This window comes from Schistocerca gregaria, chromosome 1 (genome assembly GCF_023897955.1).
Source record: "Schistocerca gregaria isolate iqSchGreg1 chromosome 1, iqSchGreg1.2, whole genome shotgun sequence".
In the NCBI taxonomy this organism is placed as follows: Eukaryota; Metazoa; Arthropoda; class Insecta; order Orthoptera; family Acrididae; genus Schistocerca; species Schistocerca gregaria.
In genome coordinates, this window is record NC_064920.1 from 783,653,407 (window position 1) to 783,676,440 (window position 23,034).

Here is a 23,034-nt window from a genome sequence, read left to right on the forward strand (position 1 = left end):
TACCACGCTCTTGGTCCCAGTTTGGCACTAGCTGTTCATCCTGGGTGACATCTGGTTGATAGTCACGCAAAGGCCACTGTCAAACTGTGGGCAAGAGCAAAGTAGATCACCCTGTGGCACAACAGGCTGCTGAACATAACATACTTGATATCAATGGCAGCTTCACTACCCAAGCCATCTGGATCCTTCCCTCCAACACCAACTTTTCTCAACTGCACAGATGGGTGTTATCCTTACAACACATTCTCTGCTCCCATAATTATCCCAGCTTGAACCTACAGTAACATAATGCCCCCACACCGTCCACCCAACAGTTTCCATCCCCTCTGCCCTATTATCTCCTCCCCATTCTCATTTCCTCCTCTGTTGATTTGCAGGCCTCTGCCAATGCATCTGTCCATCTTTGCCCATTCCTCCCCTTTTTTGCTCCTTTTCCCCCCCACCTCCCTGACCCACAACCTCCTGCCGCTGTGCCTGTTGGCTGTCTAGTCCCTGCAAATTCCACTAGACAGTGTTCGTCTCTCTTCCCACCAATACACTACTAACCCTTCCCCTCCCCTCTCCGGCCCCTCCAGACTGCTCCTTGCATCCCACGTGACAGCTGCATTGTGACCCAAGATTCTACAGTTGGAGGTCATGTGTGCGTGAGGCATGTTTTCTTGTGTGCGTGAATGGTGATGAAGGGTGTGGCCAAAAGCTTTATGAATGTGTCTTTTAATTGTGCCTCTCTGCAACTTGATGTGTCTCCTTTATTGTAAGTAGCAATCTGCCTTTTCGTAAATTGTCGAAAGGTCAAACTGATTGTATGGAGACAGTTGCATATTGTTTGGGTCAATACAGACCTCCCAGCAGTTTGCAAAAAAGCAGTATGCATTTCTGTAGAATTCTCTTTACAGTACCGAATTTGTAGGCTGCAGTGAACAGCTGGCATTGTTGAACAGAGGTGACTACTATGAGGCAAATGTTAATTGGTGTGTATTACAGAGTAGTAGTTGAATGTTTGAATAATGTTACTGCAGTGCACCCTAATATGGCAGCCAAGTTCCCAAGTTGGCAACACTTCTTATTGTGAAGTGGCAGTGTGCATGTGGTCTGAACTTGAAATGACCTTTCAAGGCCTGTCGACAAACAGAACAGTGTACGCAAGCCAGAACAGTGTGCACTGTCGAAATGCACTGCATTACACAGGTTGATGCACATAGTGATTTCCTGTCATCATGTCATTTCTGCACTAACGAAATTAATAAAAGCTGGCACTGTAGCTGTGATGGAAGGACAGAAGACTGAAACTAATATTTTGGCCTTCACTATAACATTTTCTGTATCAAAGGCAGTATGATCTATAAGTGACTGAATACATGATTTTGGTCTGGTAGGGGACTTAACAAGGAATCAAAATATCCCAGCTTTTTTAATTCTTCTTAAAAATTCTACAAATGCTGCTCTCATAATTGCCCTTTTGGTTATTTTAACTTCAGTCAGCTTCTGTATTATGAGTATGGTTTTAGCTTCCTCCAAGTTAGATTCTTTTGCTTTTGTAGCAACTTTTAATCATGGTGGATCCTCTCCATGCTTCATTATCTGCACAAAACCTACTCTTTCTGTGTGCCTCACAATAGTCTTAACTTCAGCTAGCAGTTCTGATATCCTTGCTGCTAGAGGTTCTAAGATATTAGTATTGCAAGTGGAATGCTTAACTGTTCAAAATACTTTTTACTCAATAATTTCGTACAATATCACTTGAAGCATCACTGTTCTTTCCAAGTGGACTAAATTCATGTCCCTTTCAGTTCACTGCTAGCAAACTGAAATCACCTACTGAAATCAGCTATTGTTACAGTATTATGGAGGAAGTTGTTGAATCTTTCTCAGAAGCATTTGTCCTCGTCAGTACATTAAGCTGAAATTATTTATTAAAAAAAAAAAACTTTGTAAAAGCATCTAGCATGTTCACAATTTTAACAAATTGGCACTAAAAATATACGAGACACATTTGCAGATTTTTAAAATATTATGTTTTCAAACTAGAGATAAGTTACCTTACCCAATAGTTCAAACAAATCATTAGAATTAGCAGACACTGGTGCAACAACATGGCTGTTTGTTGTATACATAGGATATCTGTCCAACCAGTCACTGTATCCTCCTTCCAGTATGACAGGTTGATGTTTGTACTTTGTATCTGGATCCCACTAAATAAAAAAATTAAACAAGAACTCAGCATATAATTATTTTTTGTTCACATGAACAAATAGTATTTATGGATAAAAGTAAGTATAAATAAGTCATACTGAAGCTTCTATACTCCAAAGCTAACTACTTCAAGGAGTTGTGGTAACATTTTAATAATAGCCTCCCATCAGATGCAATAAGCTCAACTCCACATGTACAAGTATGAGTCATTGAAGAGAAACCTCTTTCTTGCCCACAGGGCAATTCTCGTATCATATTTCTTTCTCCCCCTCCTCTTGTTTAAATGATGACATCCACATATCGAACAGACTCCTCACAATATTTTGATTTCTACTTTGCAGTAAGCTTTTAACTGTACTGTGATACACAGTCACAATTCAAGACACAAAAATAATTTCCGTGTAGACTTATCCTTGTCCAGGGTTCAGAATGGAATTATGTACTCTGGAGGTAAGCTGTCCAACAAGCTCCCGTCTAACATAAAGCAAGAAATGGGAATCCCTATCAGTTCAAAACAAAATTGAAAAAATATCTCATTAAATACTATTTCTACAAATTATCTGAATATCCTGAGTCAAGGATTTATAATTTCTGTTATTTTCATACCAAGTAACAGTGTCTGTTATAAAGCTGTATGAGATGTAATAATGTAATGCAAATAGGATTCAGTATTTACATATGCAAAAATATTTTCCCCACAAAATACCATTGTAATCTAGTAGATATTAAGCTACTAATAGCAGTTAAATTAAGCTATAAGAAAAACTGAGGAGGGAGCAGGTTTTTTCATAGTAGTACCTTTCTTACCAATTTACTCCATTAAATTTAGATGGCAGAAAAGTTGCAGTGACCGAGCTTCAGTTCTCTAGCAGAGTAGTGCAGTGTGGTGTCAAGTTGTCACATGTCCATGAATGTATATGTACAAAAATCATTATGGCATAGCTGTCAATTGGCTTTCTGTGTCAGCTGCCAGGGGTGCTGGTATCAAAGGTGGATTATTCCAAGCTGTTAGAGTGTTTTTATGATTGTTATGTGTGTTCTTGTATTTTTATTTTTCTTATCAATAAGAAACAGTTCAGATACATTTTATCTGCACTAACATTGTGTATCATCAAGCCACGAGCTTGTTATTTCCTTGTAAAGAGTTTAGCTTCCTCGGTGAACACAGTAAAGAGAAGGTTCGCATACACAGTTATGTCATTTCACACACCTTCTAGCTAGATAATGAATCAGTTGATGATGAATCTAGCAGTACAATCACAGTGGTGACGTCAATTTGATCTAGCCTGTGACACAGGAGGTGCCACCACACTAGATCTGATATGGAAGAGTCATCGGAAGCGAGAATTCTGCCAGTTTCCCAATTATCAGTGCATTTGCCTCAATTCTGGCCACACAACCCAGTGCTATGGTTCACACAGGTGGAAGACAGTTTGCTCTATGCGGGTATTATGGCAGACTCCACTAAATTCGCAAAGGTCATGTGTCAGCTGAAGCATCATTACACTGCTAAAGTGGAAGACGTGATCATCGCACCACCCGGAGCCCATGCGCGTGAAAAGTTAAAATCAGAATTGATACGTCAGATTTCTATGTCACAAGAAGAATGCCTCCAGCAAGTGTAAGCACAAGAGGATATATGAGACTGAAAACCTTCACAACTTTTATGACAATTGCAAAGCACACTGGATCCAAGCCAGACAACCTTTTGTGAACGTTATGGAGCAGCCGCTTGGCACCACAGTTGAAAGCCACAATAGCATCACATACACAGATGCCTTTGAATGCAGTAGCCAACTAGGCCAACAGGATAGAGCCCACTACATTACCTGCAGCAACCTGTGCATCAGTCGCTATGTATAACAATGTGCCAACAATGTCAAATAATCCAGTACCGTCGACTATGTTCTCCACCCTGTATGGTTCACCACCTGTGACCTATCAAGGTCTATGATATCTGGTAGCTGAGATCGAGGCCCTCACTAAGCAGATCAACGAGCTGCTATCCTGGTGCAACAGCAGCAGCAATAGAGACCGATACAGCAGGGTGTCTGGAAGTTGTTCTTCCATTACCATGTACACATCCAGACAAGAACAGCTCTCAGTCTGCTGGTATGACAGACAATTTAGGGACCAGGCACACAAGCTCTTATCACCATGCACGTACCCAAATGCTGGTGGCGTCAGACGTAGGTGCTGCCTCTGACTGCAAAGTGCCATTTCAGCTCCTTTTTATCAATGATGGGAAGTTGGGCAACAAATATCTAGTGGATACTGGCTCAATTTTATATTTTTTTCCTGGAGACTCCTATGTTGTCATAGACCAGAAACCTTATTCCGTCTGTCATCAGCGAACGGCCCAGTGACTTCTGGCTTCCATTGCTGCGCAGTGGTGCACTCACCCAAAGTTGTGCATGCGAATGTTGGGGAGTACGCATGTCTACTACAGTGGTTCTCAACCTTGACATGACCCCCAGGAGCACTGAAAGCGGTATGTCATGATTCTGTACATCATATCAAGACCAAAGAGAGCCCGCCAGTTTCTTGCTGACCACAATGTACAGTCCCAGACTGGTTAATGATCAGGCAGAATTTAACATCATGCAGAGAGAGAATTATATGGACATCCAATAGTCCATGGTTCTCTCAATTGTATCTTGAGCCAAAGAAAGATAGTCCATGGTGTTTCTGTGGGCATTACAGTGCCCTAAGTGCTCAGCTGGTTCCAGATCAGTATTCTGTTCCTCTACTGTGGAATTAGACTATGTCTTATGCGCTGTGACAGTTTTTAGTGTCCTGGAGAGTGCTAAGGTGATACCCGTAGTGGAGAAAAACAATCCAAAAACCACAATCGCCACCCTATTCTGATTGTTCGAGAGTCTGTATACCATATTTACTCGAATCTAAGCCGCACTCGAATCTAAGCCACACCTGAAAAATGAGCCTCAAAATCAAGGAAAAAAAAATTCTCCGAATCTAAGTCGCACCTGAAATTTGAGACTCTAAATTCAAGGGGAGAGAAAAGTTTTGGGCCGCATCTCCAAATCGAAACAAAGTTGGTTCATTGTAATATGAGACACAATTTAGGTCGAATGAATGACAATACAGCTACGGTAGTTTGGTTCGAGTCGTAATCTTAGCAGTTAAACTTTACCAGGTAGCCATTGCTATGCGTCAGGCGCTCCGCCCGTATTTATATGGGTACCCTTCCTTTTTCATGTGCTTCGTCTGGTTTGAATTGATTGCTTATTTTTCTTTGATCTGATAAGCGCCGTTTTATTTGTTATAGGTATTTACGTCACTCTTAAGCTGAAAATGCTTTACATCAGGAAAGAAATGGAACCCAGCGTAGTTGCAATAAGGTATGTAAACGAACGACTGATATGGATAGATTTGACAGTGTCTAGCAAGAAAATTGGGATTGTGTCAGTATATTCGCACTGTGAAGGGACAGATCAAGATAAGATGGATAGTTTTTATGAGGCACTCAGTGATGTAGTTGTTAGAGTAAAGGACAAGGACAGTGTTCTGCTCATGGGTGATTTTAATGCCAGGATTGGAAATCGAACAGAAGGGTATGAAAAGGTTATAGGTAAATTTGGAGAGGATATGGAGGCCAACAGGAACGGGAAACAACTTCTGGATTTCTTTGCCAGTATGGGCTTAGTAATCACAAACTCCTTTTTTAAACATAAGAACATTCACCGGTATACTTGGGAAAGCAGGGGAACCAGATCTGTCATTGACTATATAATAACAGATCAGGAATTCAGGAAGACTGTGAGGGACACACGTGTATTCAGAGGATTCTTTGATGACACTGATCATTATTTAATCTGCAGTGACATTGGGATTGTGAGAGTGGAAGTGCAGGAGGTCAGGTTGGTATGTAGGAGGATAAGAGTGGAGAAACTTCAGGATAAGGAAATCAGACACAAGTACATGACAGCGACCTCAGAAAGGTACCAGTTAGTTGAATGTAGACAATTACAGTCATTGGAAAAGGAATGGACTAGGTAAAAGAATGTCTTGGAACAGTAGTGTGTAAAGGTAGGATGAAGCAAACAGCTTGGTGGAATGACACAGTCAAGGAAGCCTGTAAAAGCAAAAAGAAGGCGTATCAAAAATGGCTACATTCTAGAACTCAGGTAGACAGAGAAAGCTATGTTGAAGAAAGAAACAAAGCCAAACAGATAATTGCAGCATCCAAGAAGAAATCTTGGGAAGACTTTGGAAACAGATTGGAGACTATGGGTCAAGCTGCTGGAAAACCATTCTGGAGTGTAATTAGCAGTCTTCGAAAGGGAGGTAAGAAGGAAATGACAAGTATTTTGGACAGGTCAGGAAAACTGCTGGCGAATCCTGTGGATGCCTTGGGCAGATGGAGGGAATATTTTGAAGAGTTGCTCAATGTAGGTGAAAATACGATCAGTAATATTTCAGATTTTGAGGTAGAATGGGATAGGAATGATGATGAAAATAGGATCACATTTGAGGAAGTGGAGAAAATGGTCAATAGATTGCAGTGCAATAAAGCAGCTGGGGTGGATGAAATTAAGTCAGGACTCATCAAATACAGTGGAATGGCAGGTCTTAAATGGCTACACAGGATAATTGAAATGGCCTGGGAGTCGGGACAGGTTCCATCAGACTGGACAAAAGCAGTAATCACACCAGTCTTTAAACATGGAAACAGAAAAGATTGTAACAACTACAGAGGTATCTCTTTAATCAGCATTGTGGGTAAAATCTTCTCAGGTATTGTTGAAAGGAAAGTGTGAGTATTAGTTGAGGACCAATTGGATGAAAATCAGTGTGGGTTTAGGCCTCTTAGAGGTTGTCAGGACCAGATCTTTAGCTTACGGCAAATAATGGAGAAGTGTTATGAGTGGAACAGGGAATTGTATCTATGCTTTATAGATCTAGAAAAGGCATATGACCGGGTTCCTAGGAGGAAGTTATTGTCTGTTCTACGAGATTATGGAATAGGAGGCAAACTTTTGCAAGCAATTAAAGGTCTTTACATGGATAGTCAGGCAGCAGTTTCCAGTTGACGGTAAATTGAGTTCATTGTTCAGAGTAGTTTCAGGGGTAAGACAAGGCTGCAACCTGTCTCCACTATTGTTCATATTATTTATGGATCATATGTTGAAAACAATAGACTGGCTGGGTGAGATTAAGATATGTGAACACAAAATAAGCAGTCTTGCATATGCGGATGACTTAGTTGTGATGGCAGATTCAATTGAAAGTTTGTAAAGTAATATTTCAGAGCTAAATCAGAAATGTAAGGACTATGGTATGAAGATTACCATCTCCAAAATGAAAGTAATGTCAGTGGGAAAGAAATATAAACGGATTGAGTGCCAAATAGGAGGAACAAAGTTAGAACAGGTGGACGGTTTCAAGTACTTAGGATGCATATTCTCACAGGATGGCAACATAGTGAAAGAACTGGAAGCGAGGTGTAGCAAAGCTAATGCAGTGAGCGCTCAGCTACGATCTACTCTTTTCTGTAAGAAGGAAGTCAGTACCAAGAATAAGTTATCTGTGCACCGTTCAATCTTTTGAACAACTTTGTTGTATGGGAGCGAAAGCTGGGTGGATTCAGGTTACCTTATCAACAAGGTTGAGGTTACGGATATGAAAGTAGCTAGGATGATTGCAGGTACTAGTAGATGGGAACAATGGCAGGATGGTGTCCACAATGAGGAAATCAAAGAAAAACTGGGAATGAACTCTATGGATGTAGCAGTCAGGGCGAACAGGCTTAGATGGTGGGGTCATGTTATACACATGGGAGAAGCAAGGTTACCCAAGAGACTAATGGGTTCAGCAGTAGAGGGTAGGAGGAGTCGGGGCAGACCACAGAGAAGGTACCTGGATTCAGTTAAGAATGATATTGAAGTAATAGGTTTAAGAGGCACCAATGTTAGCACTGAATAGGGGAACATGGAGGAATTTTATAAGGGGGCTATGCTCCAGACTGAACGCTGAAAGACATAATCAGTCTTAAATGATGATGATGATGATGATGATGATGATGATTGAAATGCTGCTACATTCGAAGATGAACAAAATGGAATTTATATTTACTTCGTTGGATAATGTATGAAAATGCAGTGGTCGAAACTCGGGACGGGGAAAAAAATGTCATCTTCCACTTTTTTTAAAAAAAAAAAAAAAAAATATTTACTGACGCAGAGGATTTGGTGCCAGTATTTATCTTAGTGCCTACAAAGCATGCCTGTGTAGCGCTACATATATTCGATGGCAGAAGCTAGTTGTGGTGGCACCCACCAACATTTTTCAGAACTGCCGCTTGTTTTGCACTCGATTCTAAGCCGCAGGCGGTTTTTTGGATTACAAAAACCGGAAAAAAGTGCGGCTTAGATTTGAGTAAATACGGTATATCATTTGGATTGTGAAATGCCGCACAAACATGGCAGCAGTTTACTGTTGATGTGCTACTACAAGGCTATCCTTCTGTTTCGCCTACTTAAGACAACATTCTGATCTTCTTGTCAACTGCAGAGCAACATGAGCAACACCTGATACAAGTCCTGGAACAGTTAAAAAAATATGGTATGGTATTGAACACAGCCAAGTGTGTTTCTTGGACAACCACAGATAGATTTTTTAAGGGTACCAAATTTCATACTAGGGCTCACTTCCCCCACCTGAAAAGGTAGAAGTCATTTTGCAGATCACGCCCCCATGCACAGTACATGTGTTACAACTTTTTCTCAGCATGCTGAATTTCTATTGCCGACACGTGCCACACTCAGTGGCATAACCAGAACATCTTACAACAGCACTCACCACAGTGAAAACCAAGGACACTTCACCCATTCAGTGGACTTATGCTATGAGTTCAGCCTTTGAAGCAGCGAAGTGTAGCACAGCAGAATGCAGCACTCCTGACTCATCCAGAATTAGAAGCACCCCTTGCACTGGTGGTTGATGGATGTCAAACAAAAATCAGGGTTGCTCTACAGCAGTTATATGAGGGCACGTGTGAATCTTCAGTCATCTACTTCCATAAGCTGTTGTCATCTCAGCAGCAGTTGAGCATTTATGATTGGGAACCTCTCACACTATATGAGGCAATAAAATACGCCCACAACTGGAAGCTAGGAAGTTCATAATTTTTACAGACCACAATTCACTGACATATGCATTCCAGCAGAACAAAAACTGCTCACCTCACCACAATGACAACTCAGTTTCATAACATTACTAAAACAGGTGTTAGGTGGAAGTCGGGTATTGACAATGCAGTGACCGATTCCCTGTCTCACATCTATGGAATTTTGAACAGTTCAAGCACTATGGATTTCGTCCGACTCACTGAGGCACAGAAATCTAATCAAGAGCTTCAAAACTACCTTCTTTCAATGGACAACGATACATCCTTGTCATGATAGCCTGAAACAACCACGGTGGACAACATATCCTCAGAAACATTGACGTCTGCCTTCACATCAAGTTGGATTTCTCACTTTGGTTGTCCACAGCGCATGACGAAAGATCTGAGTTGGACCTGTTCTCCCTACTAACAAAGTTCTGCAGCACAGTGCACTATAGGACCACCAGTTACTACGTAGCCAGTAATGGTCTGATTGAGTACTGGCACCACTCGCTCTATGCAGCAATCATTAACCAAGATTTAGATTGGACGACAGCATTGGTAAATGATATTACTAGGCTTCCAGATGACACATAAACCTGATTTAGATATGTCAACAGCAGAACTTGTTTAGAGCAAAACCCTGCGCCTAGCTCGAGAGTTTGCAGAAGCGCAACCATTGCAGTTACCTGGTCTCTATCACTGTGACTTCATATGCCAACTAAGGGAGCATGTCACCCAATTATGCCCACACCAAGCTTCAAGGCATGGCATCCCTGCTATCTACATGAATTAGGAGCTACTGAACTGCACTCAAATCATGCTTCTCACAGGCGCCGTCAGACCTTCATTGGCCCCCACAGGATGTTGCAACAAAGGAAACATAAGTTCAAGATATTGGTAAATGACAAACCTACTACAGCCTCAACAGACGGGGTGAAGCCAGTGTACATTTCACATGATAATCAACAATCCAATGGCCCATGACCACACTTGCCAGCATCAATGCCAGCACCAGCATCAACATCAACATCTCGCCACCCAACACAGAACCACTGTTGACACACACAACAAGATCTGGACGGCGAGTACACTTCCTGGTGTGCTATCGGGATGGCGCACCACTTCCCACAAGTAGGATGAGGTAGCAATAGAGCTTCAATTCTCTCGCAGTATGGTGCAGGACAGCATCGAGTTGTGTCTTGTGCGCGAGTGTGTACATACAAGTATTGTTACAGCACAACTGACAGTTGGCTTTCCATGTCAGCCACTAAGAGTGCTGGTATCAACAATAAATTATTCCAAAATGACAGAGTGTTTTTGTGATTTTTTCATATGTTCTTGTGGTTTACTTTTCCTTAGTGACGAGAAATAGTTTTAGTTCAGATATACAAATTAAATTTAATGATTTCTTCGTCTCATGTTAATACCCTGATTTGTTACACATCCCTGAAGCTTCACCTTCTCGAGAACATTGATGGAACACGATGAATGCATGAATGAATGGTCTTGACTATTCTAAATGATTTCTGTGAATAGGTGTGCTGTCTCAATATATTCTTCCTTTATCTTCAGTTTGACTTTTTATTGTATATGTTTGATAAACCTTACAACATTTAGGTGCTACAGCTTCTCATGATATGCAGCTCATAATGTCTTTATAATGAGCCACTTCTTAGGAGAGTGACACTATTTTTAGACTAGTTTGAATAATATAACAATGAAGCTCTCCACAGCTGAGTGACAAGTCCAGTGCAGAGCAATATTTCAGTTTTAAGTTACCTATTTCCTCACCATTATACTTCCAGCCCCCTCACTCTTAAGGCAAAGTGCACATATGCATTTTATTAAATATTGGGTTCAAACATACCAGTACAGAATGCATCTTTTAAGTTAGAAAACTTCTATTCAAAGATATTTGCATAAGTATAGGCAGTCATCACACAGAAAGAACAACATAATTACAACAACTGGGTTCCAAGCAATCCACAAATAAATAGAATCTATGCATGATGAACAAAGTTCAGCAAAATTCTTTTAAAATCGATTGGCAGGTGTTGTAAATATAAAAATTTGCAATTTTCCTTCTTAATCACCAAAAATTAATGCAACATGAACCACAGACATGGGCTGTATTAATTGGTAACACCCACCCACTATTTTTGGTAGTGCTGTTGTGGCCAGCACATTTAGGGACATATAGTTTCAAGTTAGTCTAGGAAGGATAACTTAGACTGTGTATAATTTTTGTGCCACAAATGTGAATTAGTAAGCATAGATGCTAGACGTTACACTACACAAGTGGATTCCAGTGATGACTATTGAAGTTAATTTTTTGTGTAAAAAATAGCAACATTATGTCAGCTTAAAAATACTGCGCAGACTAGCATCGTCTTCACATAGCAGAAATTCTTTGATGAAGATTGTTTGAACCTCTTATTTGACATATTCAAAGAAGCCAATAACAGCTACACCATTAAATATGATAACCTTCAACCATACAGACTTTACAGGGTCTTTCCATATGGTAGAATGTACAATCTCACTAGTTCTGTAAGTGAGACACTAAAACTCCAAATATACAAAAACTCTAGCAAATAATTTCAAAGAGATGTAACCTGTGAAAAAATTTCTATTAATAATATTGTTGTGTATTTGAGTTGGATGCTACTGGACAATTTTATTGCATAAGAAGCTATGTCACACACCTTCAATCAGGAAATGGAACTGTTTGTAGCACTACAAGTATCTGTACTGAAAGTGTGAAGAAAAATGATGCACTGTGGGCTGTCAGCAGAGCAACCATAACTGCAGGTTCTATTGACATGTCCATACAAAGAGGTATATCAAGGACGTACCTGAGGAGAACAAATATTCCTTGACTGTATGTGATATGGGTCCAGAACAAGTCCTGATGGTACAGGGAACCATTGGGAATACAACATGATTGTATAGCCATTGGGTATTCAACACGATCATACAGCCGTTAATTTGGACAGCATCATTACATTTCTGACACATTAAGACTGGTGGCTGGTCTCTATCTTTTACAGGCCTTTGACATTATCTTTAAACATGATAAAGCAAGACCTCAAGTCACTCATGGTGACCTGCCTAACTCACATGGTGTCCTGCCTAATTCAATACAGAGGTTGTTCTATTGCTGCCCTGGCCAGCATGTTATCCAGACTTCTCACCCACTGAAAACATCTGCTCTGCTCTTGTCTCAGCTGGATACTGGCATACCACCAATCACCAGCAATTAGGATTGATGGGCTTTGGCATAGGAGTTGAAGCAGCATGGAATGACATACCTGTATCATTCAAGCAAGCTCAGTTTGACTCGGGGCTCAGCCATGTTATGATCATTTTTGCTGCCAGAAGTGGCATTTCTGAGTATTAAATTTCGCAACCTGTACACCCCTGAGTTGCCTACAAATTTTACCGCATATTCTTCCTACTATATTGTACAGGTACAGTAAGTAAAATTTCATTATTTACTATCTTTCTTGGCGTTTCAATATTAATGATTAGCATTTTTCTTGGTAGCAGGATGTGACTTTTGTTTGTGGAAAAAATCACGTCTGGTTGGGGGTTCCTCCAACGTCATGCACAATGTTCAGTGGTGCAACAATGGACAGTGTTCTAGTTGTTGAGGCAACTCCTAACAAAACACCGATTTTCTCACAGACCGATGCCACATCCTGCAGTTAATTAAATTATGTGTGGACAAGTAGTACCCATTAAGTTCTTCATAAATGTAATGATTTAAACTTGAAAGGCAAAAGGATATAAAACAAACAAAGTGCAAAGTTTCATCTTTCTCAACTAAATAATAAATTTGAGGCAACTGTCACGTCACTTCAGTTTGTATGAGGGTAAGCCAATTATTATCTGCAATTTAGTTATATTTTTGTTTATTTTGGTAGTACTGTCGTTTTACTTTGATGATGCATGCTTTGTTTATTTGTTGTTATATCTTTGCAATTTTCAAGCTGCTAGGTTAGTTGGAGGGTATAAGATGAACATGAGCAAAAGCAAAACGAGGATAATGGAATGTAGTGGAATTAAGTCGGGTGCTGCTGAGGGAATTAGATTAGGAAATGCGACACTTAAAGCAGTAAAGGAGTTTTGCTATTTGGGGAGCAAAATAACTGATGATGGTCGAAGTAGAGAGGATATAAAATGTAGCCTGGCAATGGCAAGGAAAACGTTTCTGAAGAAGAGAAATTTGTTAACATCGAATATAGATTTAAGTGTCAGGAAGTCGTTTCTGAAAGTATTTATATGGAGTGTAGCCATGTATGGAAGTGAAACGTGGATGATAAATAGTTTAGACAAGAAGAGAATAGAAGCTTTCGAAATGTGGTGCTACAGCAGAATGCTGAAGATTAGATGGGTAGATCACATAACTAATAAGGAGGTATTGAATAGAACTGGGGAGAAGAGGAGCTTGTGGCACAATTTGACTAGAAGAAGGGATCGGTTGGTAGGATATGTTCCGAGACATCGAGGGACTTTCAGAGCATTTAAAGGAGCTGAATGTAAATGATCAGTATTTAAACAAAATATAACTTCAAAGCTTAGATATCTCAACTCTGTATGTGTAAACATTTAAGTAAACTTCCCCTTAAGATGAAAGTCCTAGCAAAACAAGCAGCTTAACCTTTCCATTAGAAACACTATAGTTGTTTACTCAGTGATACAGAATTTATAGAGCATATAGTTGTGATATAACATACAGTATCTTCCACACTGTGTTTAAAGCAATGTAACACTGTACCCTTTAACAACACAGATAACGGTAACTTTAATAACACAGATAACGGTAACTTTAATTTTAATTGAATATGGAATGTCGTATCTATGACAGAGGTATGTGTATTTTTTGAGCACGATAATATTTATATGACAAATATTAATTTGGATCAGTCAGAAAATTTATTTTGATGTGTCTCTCTCAACGTCTCTCTCTCTCTCTCTCTCTCTCTCTCTCTCTCTCTCTCTCTCTCTCTCTCTCTCCTCTCTCTCTCTCTCTCTCTCTCTCTCCACACACACACACACACACACACACACACACACACACACACAAACAAACACAGATATATATGCACAGTTACACTGTTGCACAATGGTCTTAAACTGAATTTCTAAATTCGGCACAAATAAAGCAAAATAAGTACTTTCTTTCCTGCAGAGAGTGTGCAAAAATTTCTATTACAATTTTGCTGAATCATGAATTCATGCAAAAAAGTGACACTGCATAAATTAACGTTTTCATACCTTTATCAATGTGTCTTTCAGGATCTTCAACTTACTGTCCTCGTTGAGAACTGAATGTTTTGACGTCCAATCCATGAGAATTATTAAGTCAACTTTTCCACGTTTTGACCACAATTCTTTAGACTTTGGGGGTAACAACTTTTCCAGTGTAGCTGCACTTTGCCTAAAATACATAATATAATTTGTAATGAACATAGTAAATTAGAGTCACACATTAAATCTTGTTCATTAAAATTCATCTACTAACACTGCTATGGAAAACTGAAGGAAAGTAAATATTTTAGTGCAGAAAGGGAAGCAAACTCCACTACACGAAGTGTCTCAAGATATAAAAAGACCACAATATACAAAACTGATGGCTGCTTAAATATTCAATGAAATAAATTAGTTTTTAAATAACTGCCAATCTTTACATCATCTTCATGAACAATTGGCCTTGTCAAGACGGGGTGGCTTTTGTATATCAATGATATAGATAGCTGTACCATAGGCACAACCGCAATGGAGAGTTATCTGTGGAGGGGTCAGACCAACTTATGGTACCTGAAGAGGGCATCAGCCTTTTCAATGGTTGCAGGGGAAACAGTCTTGATGGTTGATCTAACCCATACTGCCAAGCCATATAAATAAAAAGCTACATTTTCAGGTTTTGTGTGTGTGTGTGTGTGTGTGTGTGTGTGTGTGTGTGTGTGTGTGTGTGTGTGTGTGCGCCAAAATTATGTTTTCAACAATGCAAGAACAGTCGAATATGTGAGACAGTAGTGCTAGTACTTGTATTTTAAACATTATTTATCTGAGCCAATTCAACATTTACAATGTTTTCCACAGGACCTAAACATGCATCAGATTCCAGAATGAGATTTTCACTCTGCAGCAGAGTGTGCACTGATATGAAACTTTCTGGCAGATTAAAACTGTGTGCCCGACCGAGACTCGAACTCGGGACCTTTACCTTTTGCGGGCAAGTGCTCTACCATCTGATGATGCATGACGGATACTGGCAGAAGTGAAGCTGTGAGTACCGGGCATGAGTCATGCTTCGGTATCTCAGATGGTAGAGCACTTGCCCACGAAAGGCAAAGGTCCCGAGTTCGAGTCTCAGTCGGGCACACAGTTTTAATCTGCCAGGAAGTTTCATGCATCAGATGGTTCATGTTCCTTTTTTAGTTCAGTGATCAAAATAATTGAGGCCTGTAATCTCTTTTCTCACATAGGTATGCTACGATGGTACTGCAAACAGCTCAAATAACAATTCTACACTAATTAATTATTTGGCCATATCATTTTCTAGAATTGATTAATCAGGACAAGAAGATACTGAAAGTACAGTGAATCCAGACTTACTTACAGGTGGAGATACTTGCAGTGAAGACATGCACCCAATCTTCAGTATCAAGAATATAAGTTTAGTACTAACATTCATAGACTAACAAAGTGTTTATCTTATGAGATGAAAATTTAACTTTGATAAGAGACAGGAATTTGAAAGGAAGAAAAGGGAAGAATACGCACTTGTCGATCATCCAGACCATTCATTAACTTATAGTGTTTCAACTCTCAATCTTTCTTCATATTATGGACAATAGGGCATTATTATAACACTTAGATGAATTTATTCACTCATTTGTGAAGGGCCTATTTTTTGATAGTAGATGCACCTTTTTGTCCCCCCTACTGGCATACACCGGAAACACATCGTGCAAGACTTGTTCACAAACAAACACACAGTTTTCATTCATATATTGTGCTTGTCTTTCTTAATATGGTATAGGGAACAAAATCTATATTAATAAATGACTAACCCAGTTGATGGTTCAGAGTCCTAGTTGTAGTTATCCTATCTAAAAAAAATTTAAAAGGTTTAACACAGTGAGAGAAATATTATAGCTAGAAACTGTGTATATGTCTTGAGGCAGCATAACTCACTGCAAGCAAATTAGCCACAGTTCATTCACCCAGTATTAGTGAATGAGAGCATTCAGTGACATGCAACATACTTTACACACAATTTGAAACCTTTACAAAACTTGTTCTCACTAACGTCACCACCCCCCCCCCCCCCCCCACCCACCCCCCCACCTCCCAGAAAAAAAATTGCTTACTGCATTTTTGCTGCTCAGGCAATAAAACTGCTCCATTAGGCATGACGTTTTAATTCATTATTCTTTATTACTAAGTCTTAAAGTAGTACATGAGAGTATCAAAAGTCAAAGTAGTAGATGAGTTTTGCTATTTGGGGTGCAAAATAACTGATGATGGTCGAATGCAGACTGGGGATGGCAAGGAAAGTGTTTTTGAAGAAGAGAAATTTGTTAACATTGATTATAGATTTAAGTGTCAGCAAGTCGTTTCTGAAAGTATTTGTATGGAGTATAACCACGTATTGAAGTGAAACAAGGACAATGAATAGTTTAGACAAGAAGAGAATAGAACCTTTCAAAATGTGACGCTACAGAAGAATGCTGAAGATTAGATGGGTAGAAGATGTAACTAATGAGAAGGTACTGAATAGCATTGGGGATAAGAGGAATTTGTGGCACAGCTTGACTAGAAGAAGGGATCGGTTGGTAGGACATGTTCTGAGGCATCAAGGGATCACCGATTTAGTATTGGAGGGCAGCGTGGAGGGCAAAAATCATAGAGAGAGACCAAGAGATGAATATACTAAGCAGATTCAGAAAGATGTAAGTTGCAGTAGGTGATAAAGAAGCTTGCACAGGATAGATTAGCAAGGAGAGCTGCATCAAACCAGTCTCTGGACTGAAGACAACAACAACAACAACAACAACAACACATTTTGCAGACTGTATCCACATACAACTGAAAAATTATATCACTGTACAACACACAGTTCATGAAATATGACATCATAAACATTGTGATGCATGGAAAACTATCTTTTGCCTAAAACAGAGTGCATATTATCTCAATATATTCATTGAGCTCTTAGTGACTTCCAAAAAACTTTAAATACAATTTCAATCCTTTTCCAAACTTTTTCTCGATTACATGCTTAACATCACACATTTAACACCTTAGCCCATTTGTAAAGTAATCAGAAGTTTGAAGCTATTTTCTACATGGCAGGACTATTGTTTAAAGAATACGAGGTTTATTGGTGATGTACTAATCACGTACTATTCCTCTCATCAGTTTGCTTAACTGTGCTTAATATACATTGTATAATAATCAAAGATTGTATTTTAACCTTATGGGAAAAGGCTGAATTTTTGTACTAGAAGCTGATCAAACAGTAATTAAACCAAGAGTAACTGACACATGCCGACTAAAGGTAATTCCTGAATGTCCGGACCACAATCAGCTTGGATATAACCATTTCGAAGAAAAACTTTTTGGTGTGACTTGTTGCTTCAATGAATTTGTTTTTCATAACTTGAATTTAAGCCTACTGTCATCAATGACATTAGCATGTCACTTACCCCTTGTTAATGATTTCTTCTGGAACATTGGCAATACAGTTTCCGAGTTTTATGTGGGACTTCACAAAACATGTAGTTTGACGAGCATCAAATATTACTATTTCCAGTTTGTGGTCCATGAGAAGTTCAAAGAGCTTCTCACTAGTGATACTGGACTCTGAAAAAAAGTAAAGTGCCTAAGGTACGAAGTTATAACACTTTGCTAGAGCCATACATAGTTAGTACTAAAATGAACTATAAACAATCACATTAATTAAAGGAATGGCAATGAAATTACTGTGTTTGTCAATAGCAAGTTACCAAGAATCTACTAAACTGCATCTGCTCTATCACAATCTTCCCTATCACAATGTAACAAACAGAAATATCTCACATGGATTACAGAAGAGTTTGTATACAATTGCTTCTGTACAATCTCTGTGTGTGAATCTATTATTTTTCTGTGAGATGCCAGGCTTTTGGTTGTGAGTACATAATATACATATACAGGTACTTAACTGATTTAAAATTCCTAAACAATAACAGCTGCTTCAGCACAGATTAGTATATCAAACAATTTTTACAGTTATAAAATATTTAGTAAGAATGGTCTCCAAAGCATCAGTCGCTTGGAATTAAATATTTAGCAGTAAAAATAACAACTTACTGAGTCTTTGATAGTCTCACAAACAAGATTGAGAACTTTGTGCCCCCCCTCCCCCCAATCCCCCCTACTCATACACACATGTATGGCTACAATGTGCTGGCTGAATACTCCATGCTGGAGTGCTGGAATTGCAGTCCTGCAGCTTGACTGGGGTGATGTGTTGTTTTCAGTGAGTTTGGGTGAGGGGAGAAATGATCAGGAACAAGACGGAGGGTTGTGGGAGGATGCCTGACAGCTGGGAAGGAGATGCAGTTGGTGCATGGGAAAGGAATACAGGAGGGAGATGCAGCTGGCACACAAGATATTAATGTGACACAGGCACTAAGACTGGTGAATTTGTGCAGTGTACAGTCACAATAATGAGGAGGAGTAGATTGGGAGGAGGAGACACAACACAGTAATAGGAGACTTCAGGGAAGAGAGTGGGAGTGCAGTATTAGTGAAATTAAGCTCTGTGGGCAGGTTGGGGTCGGGTGTAGGACAGCGGGTTGGCAGTGAATGAGGCCATAAGGTTTATTGCAGCAGAGTTGGTACATGACATGACTGCTTTCACAGGTGACCCCAACTCTGAGGGCATAGGATAAACCTGTGACAGCACTCAAGTCGAATATGGTGTGTGATGTATCTGACAATTCTTACACCTAGGTCTTCCATAGATATTTGGCCCAAGTGGCAAGGAGTTGGAAGTGGGTGACGAAATGCTATCCTGACACCCATTATGCAATATTCTAGTCCATCCCTCTGCCATACCTACTCCCAATTCCTTGCCACTCTAGGATTTATCTCAAAGCTAGAAAGTTCTCATTCTTGTTTATGTGCCTTACCACAACTCAATGCCTCTACTATTCACAGTTCTTACCATTACTCCTAAATATTTGCACTCCAGCATGACTTTCCAAAGCAAGATTTTGATATTACACAGTTTTCATACATCATAGTTCTATATATGGAGCTTTTGACAAACAAGAATGGTTTCATATCACACATGAAATTTACAGCTTAGAATCAAAACTCTTAGAATAGTAAGCCCTCTGTACCTCTATGAGGGACATAGCCTTGTTAAAGACCTAACCGTGTGGGCAGAGAGCTATTCTCATGTGAAGCGGAGAGCTATACAAGCTGTAGCATGGCCACTGTAAGGGGCGGACAGACCTTAGCAGATGAACCACACAGAGTGCCCCACAATGCTATATCTCTCCTATATTCACCCCGTAAGTCCTTCCCCAGTTCCCCGTATAGCCAAAACAAAGTATGATGCGACCCATGTTGAGGGGTGCATCCTCTGGAATACTGGGCAACATTCCTATGTAATTAGTCTTGCATCGCAAGGGGTTTCATTGTGTCGACTGAATAAATCCCCTATTTTTTGTGGATTGAAATGGAGAACATGGAACAAAACAAAACGCAAACTGAAAGACTCGGTGGGACCTCAAATATCCATGTATTGGGTTTGGAACTGATGGAAGCTGTTTCAGCAATTGGATCAGATGACAGAACACTCCAAGAAGTGGAAATCACTACTGAGAAGTTGGGTCGGGTTAAGATTAAATCCTTGTCTGGAGCTCAAAGGGAGAATCTCCTCCAAAAATAAAAGGAAACTAAAGAATGGCTTCCTAAACATAAATAGAAAGAACTAAAAGGTCTTTAACCCGAGATGTCAAAAAAAGTACGTCTCAGTGTGAAGGGGGTACTCAGACCTCTTCTACCTCTAAGACAGGGAGCAGTATAATGTTCCCACTTGCTGGGATAAATGAATGCATAGAAACCTGCGAAGAAGGAAAACAGGAGGGGGGGGGGGGGGGGGGGGGGGACAGGCCTACAGCACAACAGCCTTGGTTTTGAGGATGATGGTTTTCCAACAGGGATATCATGTGGTCAACATAATCTCGCAACTTGTTCAGATGGCTGTCTTTGAGAAGATTGGGGAGGATGCTAGTCCAGGTCCCAAACTCAAATGGGTCTATCTGGACAAAGGTGCTCTTTGTCAGCAAGGAGATGGGAACAGTACCTTGGATTAGACAGGTGGTGCCCAAGACATCTCCATGGTATGAGGCATAGATGCTTGTCAAGACAGCAGCTGAGCTCTTCAAGACTGCAAAGATATCAATTTGGGTACTCAAATTCCTCCAGGATACTCCTCCAAAGACTTTGTTTGAGAAAGTACAGGTGCAGAACCAGAACATCTTGACAGGGGACAGGAGGGTAAACAAATGAAAGCTTGTATCAGGCGGGCTCAGAGTTCTCACAAGTTTCCATTGGGATAACCACACACATCAGAAGTAACTATGGCAGCAAGTTGGATGCTGCAAGTGTTGCAGATAAACCTATGGCACAGTAAAGAGCAACTACCACCCTGAGTCGTCTTCTGGGAAGACAGGAGATTTATGTGCTCCTGATCCAGGAACCCTATCTACAACGAAATTAAAAAATCAGTCTTTCAAAACTATAACTGTCTCTCGTTCCAATGAATCAGTTTGAACTTTGGCTCAAAGGTGCCTGTAATGGTGCAAAAGTGTGGCACCCTGCAACATCACCCTTGGCCATGATGATGCTTCGAAAAGCAAGGTGTTGACAATGTGAGAACAAGGCCACAACTATAAGTTCATGTTATGTACAAAGTGGGTTCATAATGCCACATTGGTACCAAATTTCACTACAAATCTGGCTAAAGCCACCATGGAAATTTCACTCAATGGGACGGTCATCACAGACCCTCTTACTAACATTTCATGCCTTCTCTTGGGACCTCTGCAATGGATGTCAGAACTATAATTCCCAGTGTTATAATCACAAGGTTTTCTTATGAGTGGCCGAGCAAAACATTTCAGACACACTGCCACTCAGAATCAAAACAGAAAGGCCTCAGGGGATGGCATAAAGGACGTAATTGAAACAACCCCTCTCTGTGACATGTTGATCTCACACTATTCACGGTCAAAAATGACTGTACGCAGTGTGATGCGCAACAGGAAAACATTCTTGACAACCTCCTGATCGACTCAACCATTCTTGACAGACATCACAGGGCTGCATCCCCACTGAACATGATCTCACCCCTTTGGAGTGTTGTGCAATCACAGTTTTTGCTCTGCTGCACAGGTAGTAACCATTTGAGACCATTAAAACCCATCTGATGAAATCTGAACAAGATCTGAAACAGCAAAGGGTCCTTATGCTCCTTCTGCCCTACAGTTTCATGTCCTCCTAGGGCAGATGCCAAATTGATGTGTGTGAATAAAATAGCAAGGGGTGCCTTTTAGACCCTCACCAGTTTGACAAATCCCTCCGTGGCACTTATCCAAATTTATTAAGTACTTTAAAACTGTACATTTATAAAGAAAACCCATGAAATACTCCTAGGCACCCAATGACAAGCAACTGGCCTTGGAGGTGTGTCAAGCGCCTGCCTACCTGCAGTTGCCTCGGGCTACTTTGCAGATTTTCTCTGTAGAGGTACATTTTTTAAAATTCTCAATAATGTGGGCAGGTGTCACCGAGGGTTGTGCCAAACTGGGGAGCGTCTAACAGGATTCCTTTGCTGTTTTCTTCACGCATGTAAATACTGCACACCTCTGTGATAACACCACAGAGGAGCATGAAACTGGAGAACTGAAAAAGTATGAGCCCTTTGCTGCTTCAGATCATGTTCAAATTTTGACAAATGGTTTTCAATGGTCCTCAGTGATTCCACCCTGTACATCAGAGCATAAATTGTGGTCGCACTACACTCAAAGGGTGAGATCACATTTAATGTTTTTGTAGCCCCATGATGTCTGTTGAGAAGGGCTGAATTGTCCAGGAGGTGTCAACAGTGACAAAGGTTGCCCAAAACATCTTCCTGTTGCTTGTTGCATTGTGAACTGTCACTTTAGACTGCAAAATCTGTGGGAATCAATGTCCCAAGGAAAGGGGCGATTTCATTGACGCCCTTTATACCATCCCCAGAGGCCTTTCCTTTTCGATTCTGAACAGTGGTGTGTCTGAAATATTTTCCTCAGCCATCCATAAGAAAACCATGTGATTTCAATGCTGGGCATTGCCGTTCTGACCTCCATTGGAGAGATGTCAAACAAAAGGGCGAAATGTTGATTAGAGGGGCTGTGGACAACCTTCCCATTGTGTGACACAACCATGGTGGCATTGGGCAGAATTTTGGTGAAATTTGATGCCAATGTGACATCATTAACCCGCTTGACACATCACATGAACTTCTGAGTGCTGGCCCTTTTTATGTGTTGACATCATGCTGTTTGAAGCGTCGCCGAGCCCGGGGGTGGCATCTCTGGCACCACACTTTTGTACCATTACAGAGGAAGGTTGTAGACATCCTTGAATCAAATTTC

The 23,034-nt window shown here is 40.3% G+C and overlaps 1 protein-coding gene across 2 annotated transcripts in view; it reads right to left on the reverse strand.

Annotated features, from left to right (window-relative positions):
- Positions 1-23,034, reverse strand: part of LOC126269060 (ubiquitin carboxyl-terminal hydrolase 8) — a 228,810-nt gene that overhangs the window by 131,871 nt on the left and 73,905 nt on the right. For both annotated transcript variants that reach the window (XM_049973962.1, XM_049973963.1), the window contains exons 4-6: positions 18,046-18,202; positions 14,606-14,768; positions 2,045-2,192 (exon numbers count right to left, since the gene is read on the reverse strand). In XM_049973962.1, coding sequence (XP_049829919.1) covers positions 2,045-2,192; positions 14,606-14,768; positions 18,046-18,202 — 468 coding nt within the window. The remainder of the gene's footprint in view (positions 1-2,044; positions 2,193-14,605; positions 14,769-18,045; positions 18,203-23,034) is intronic.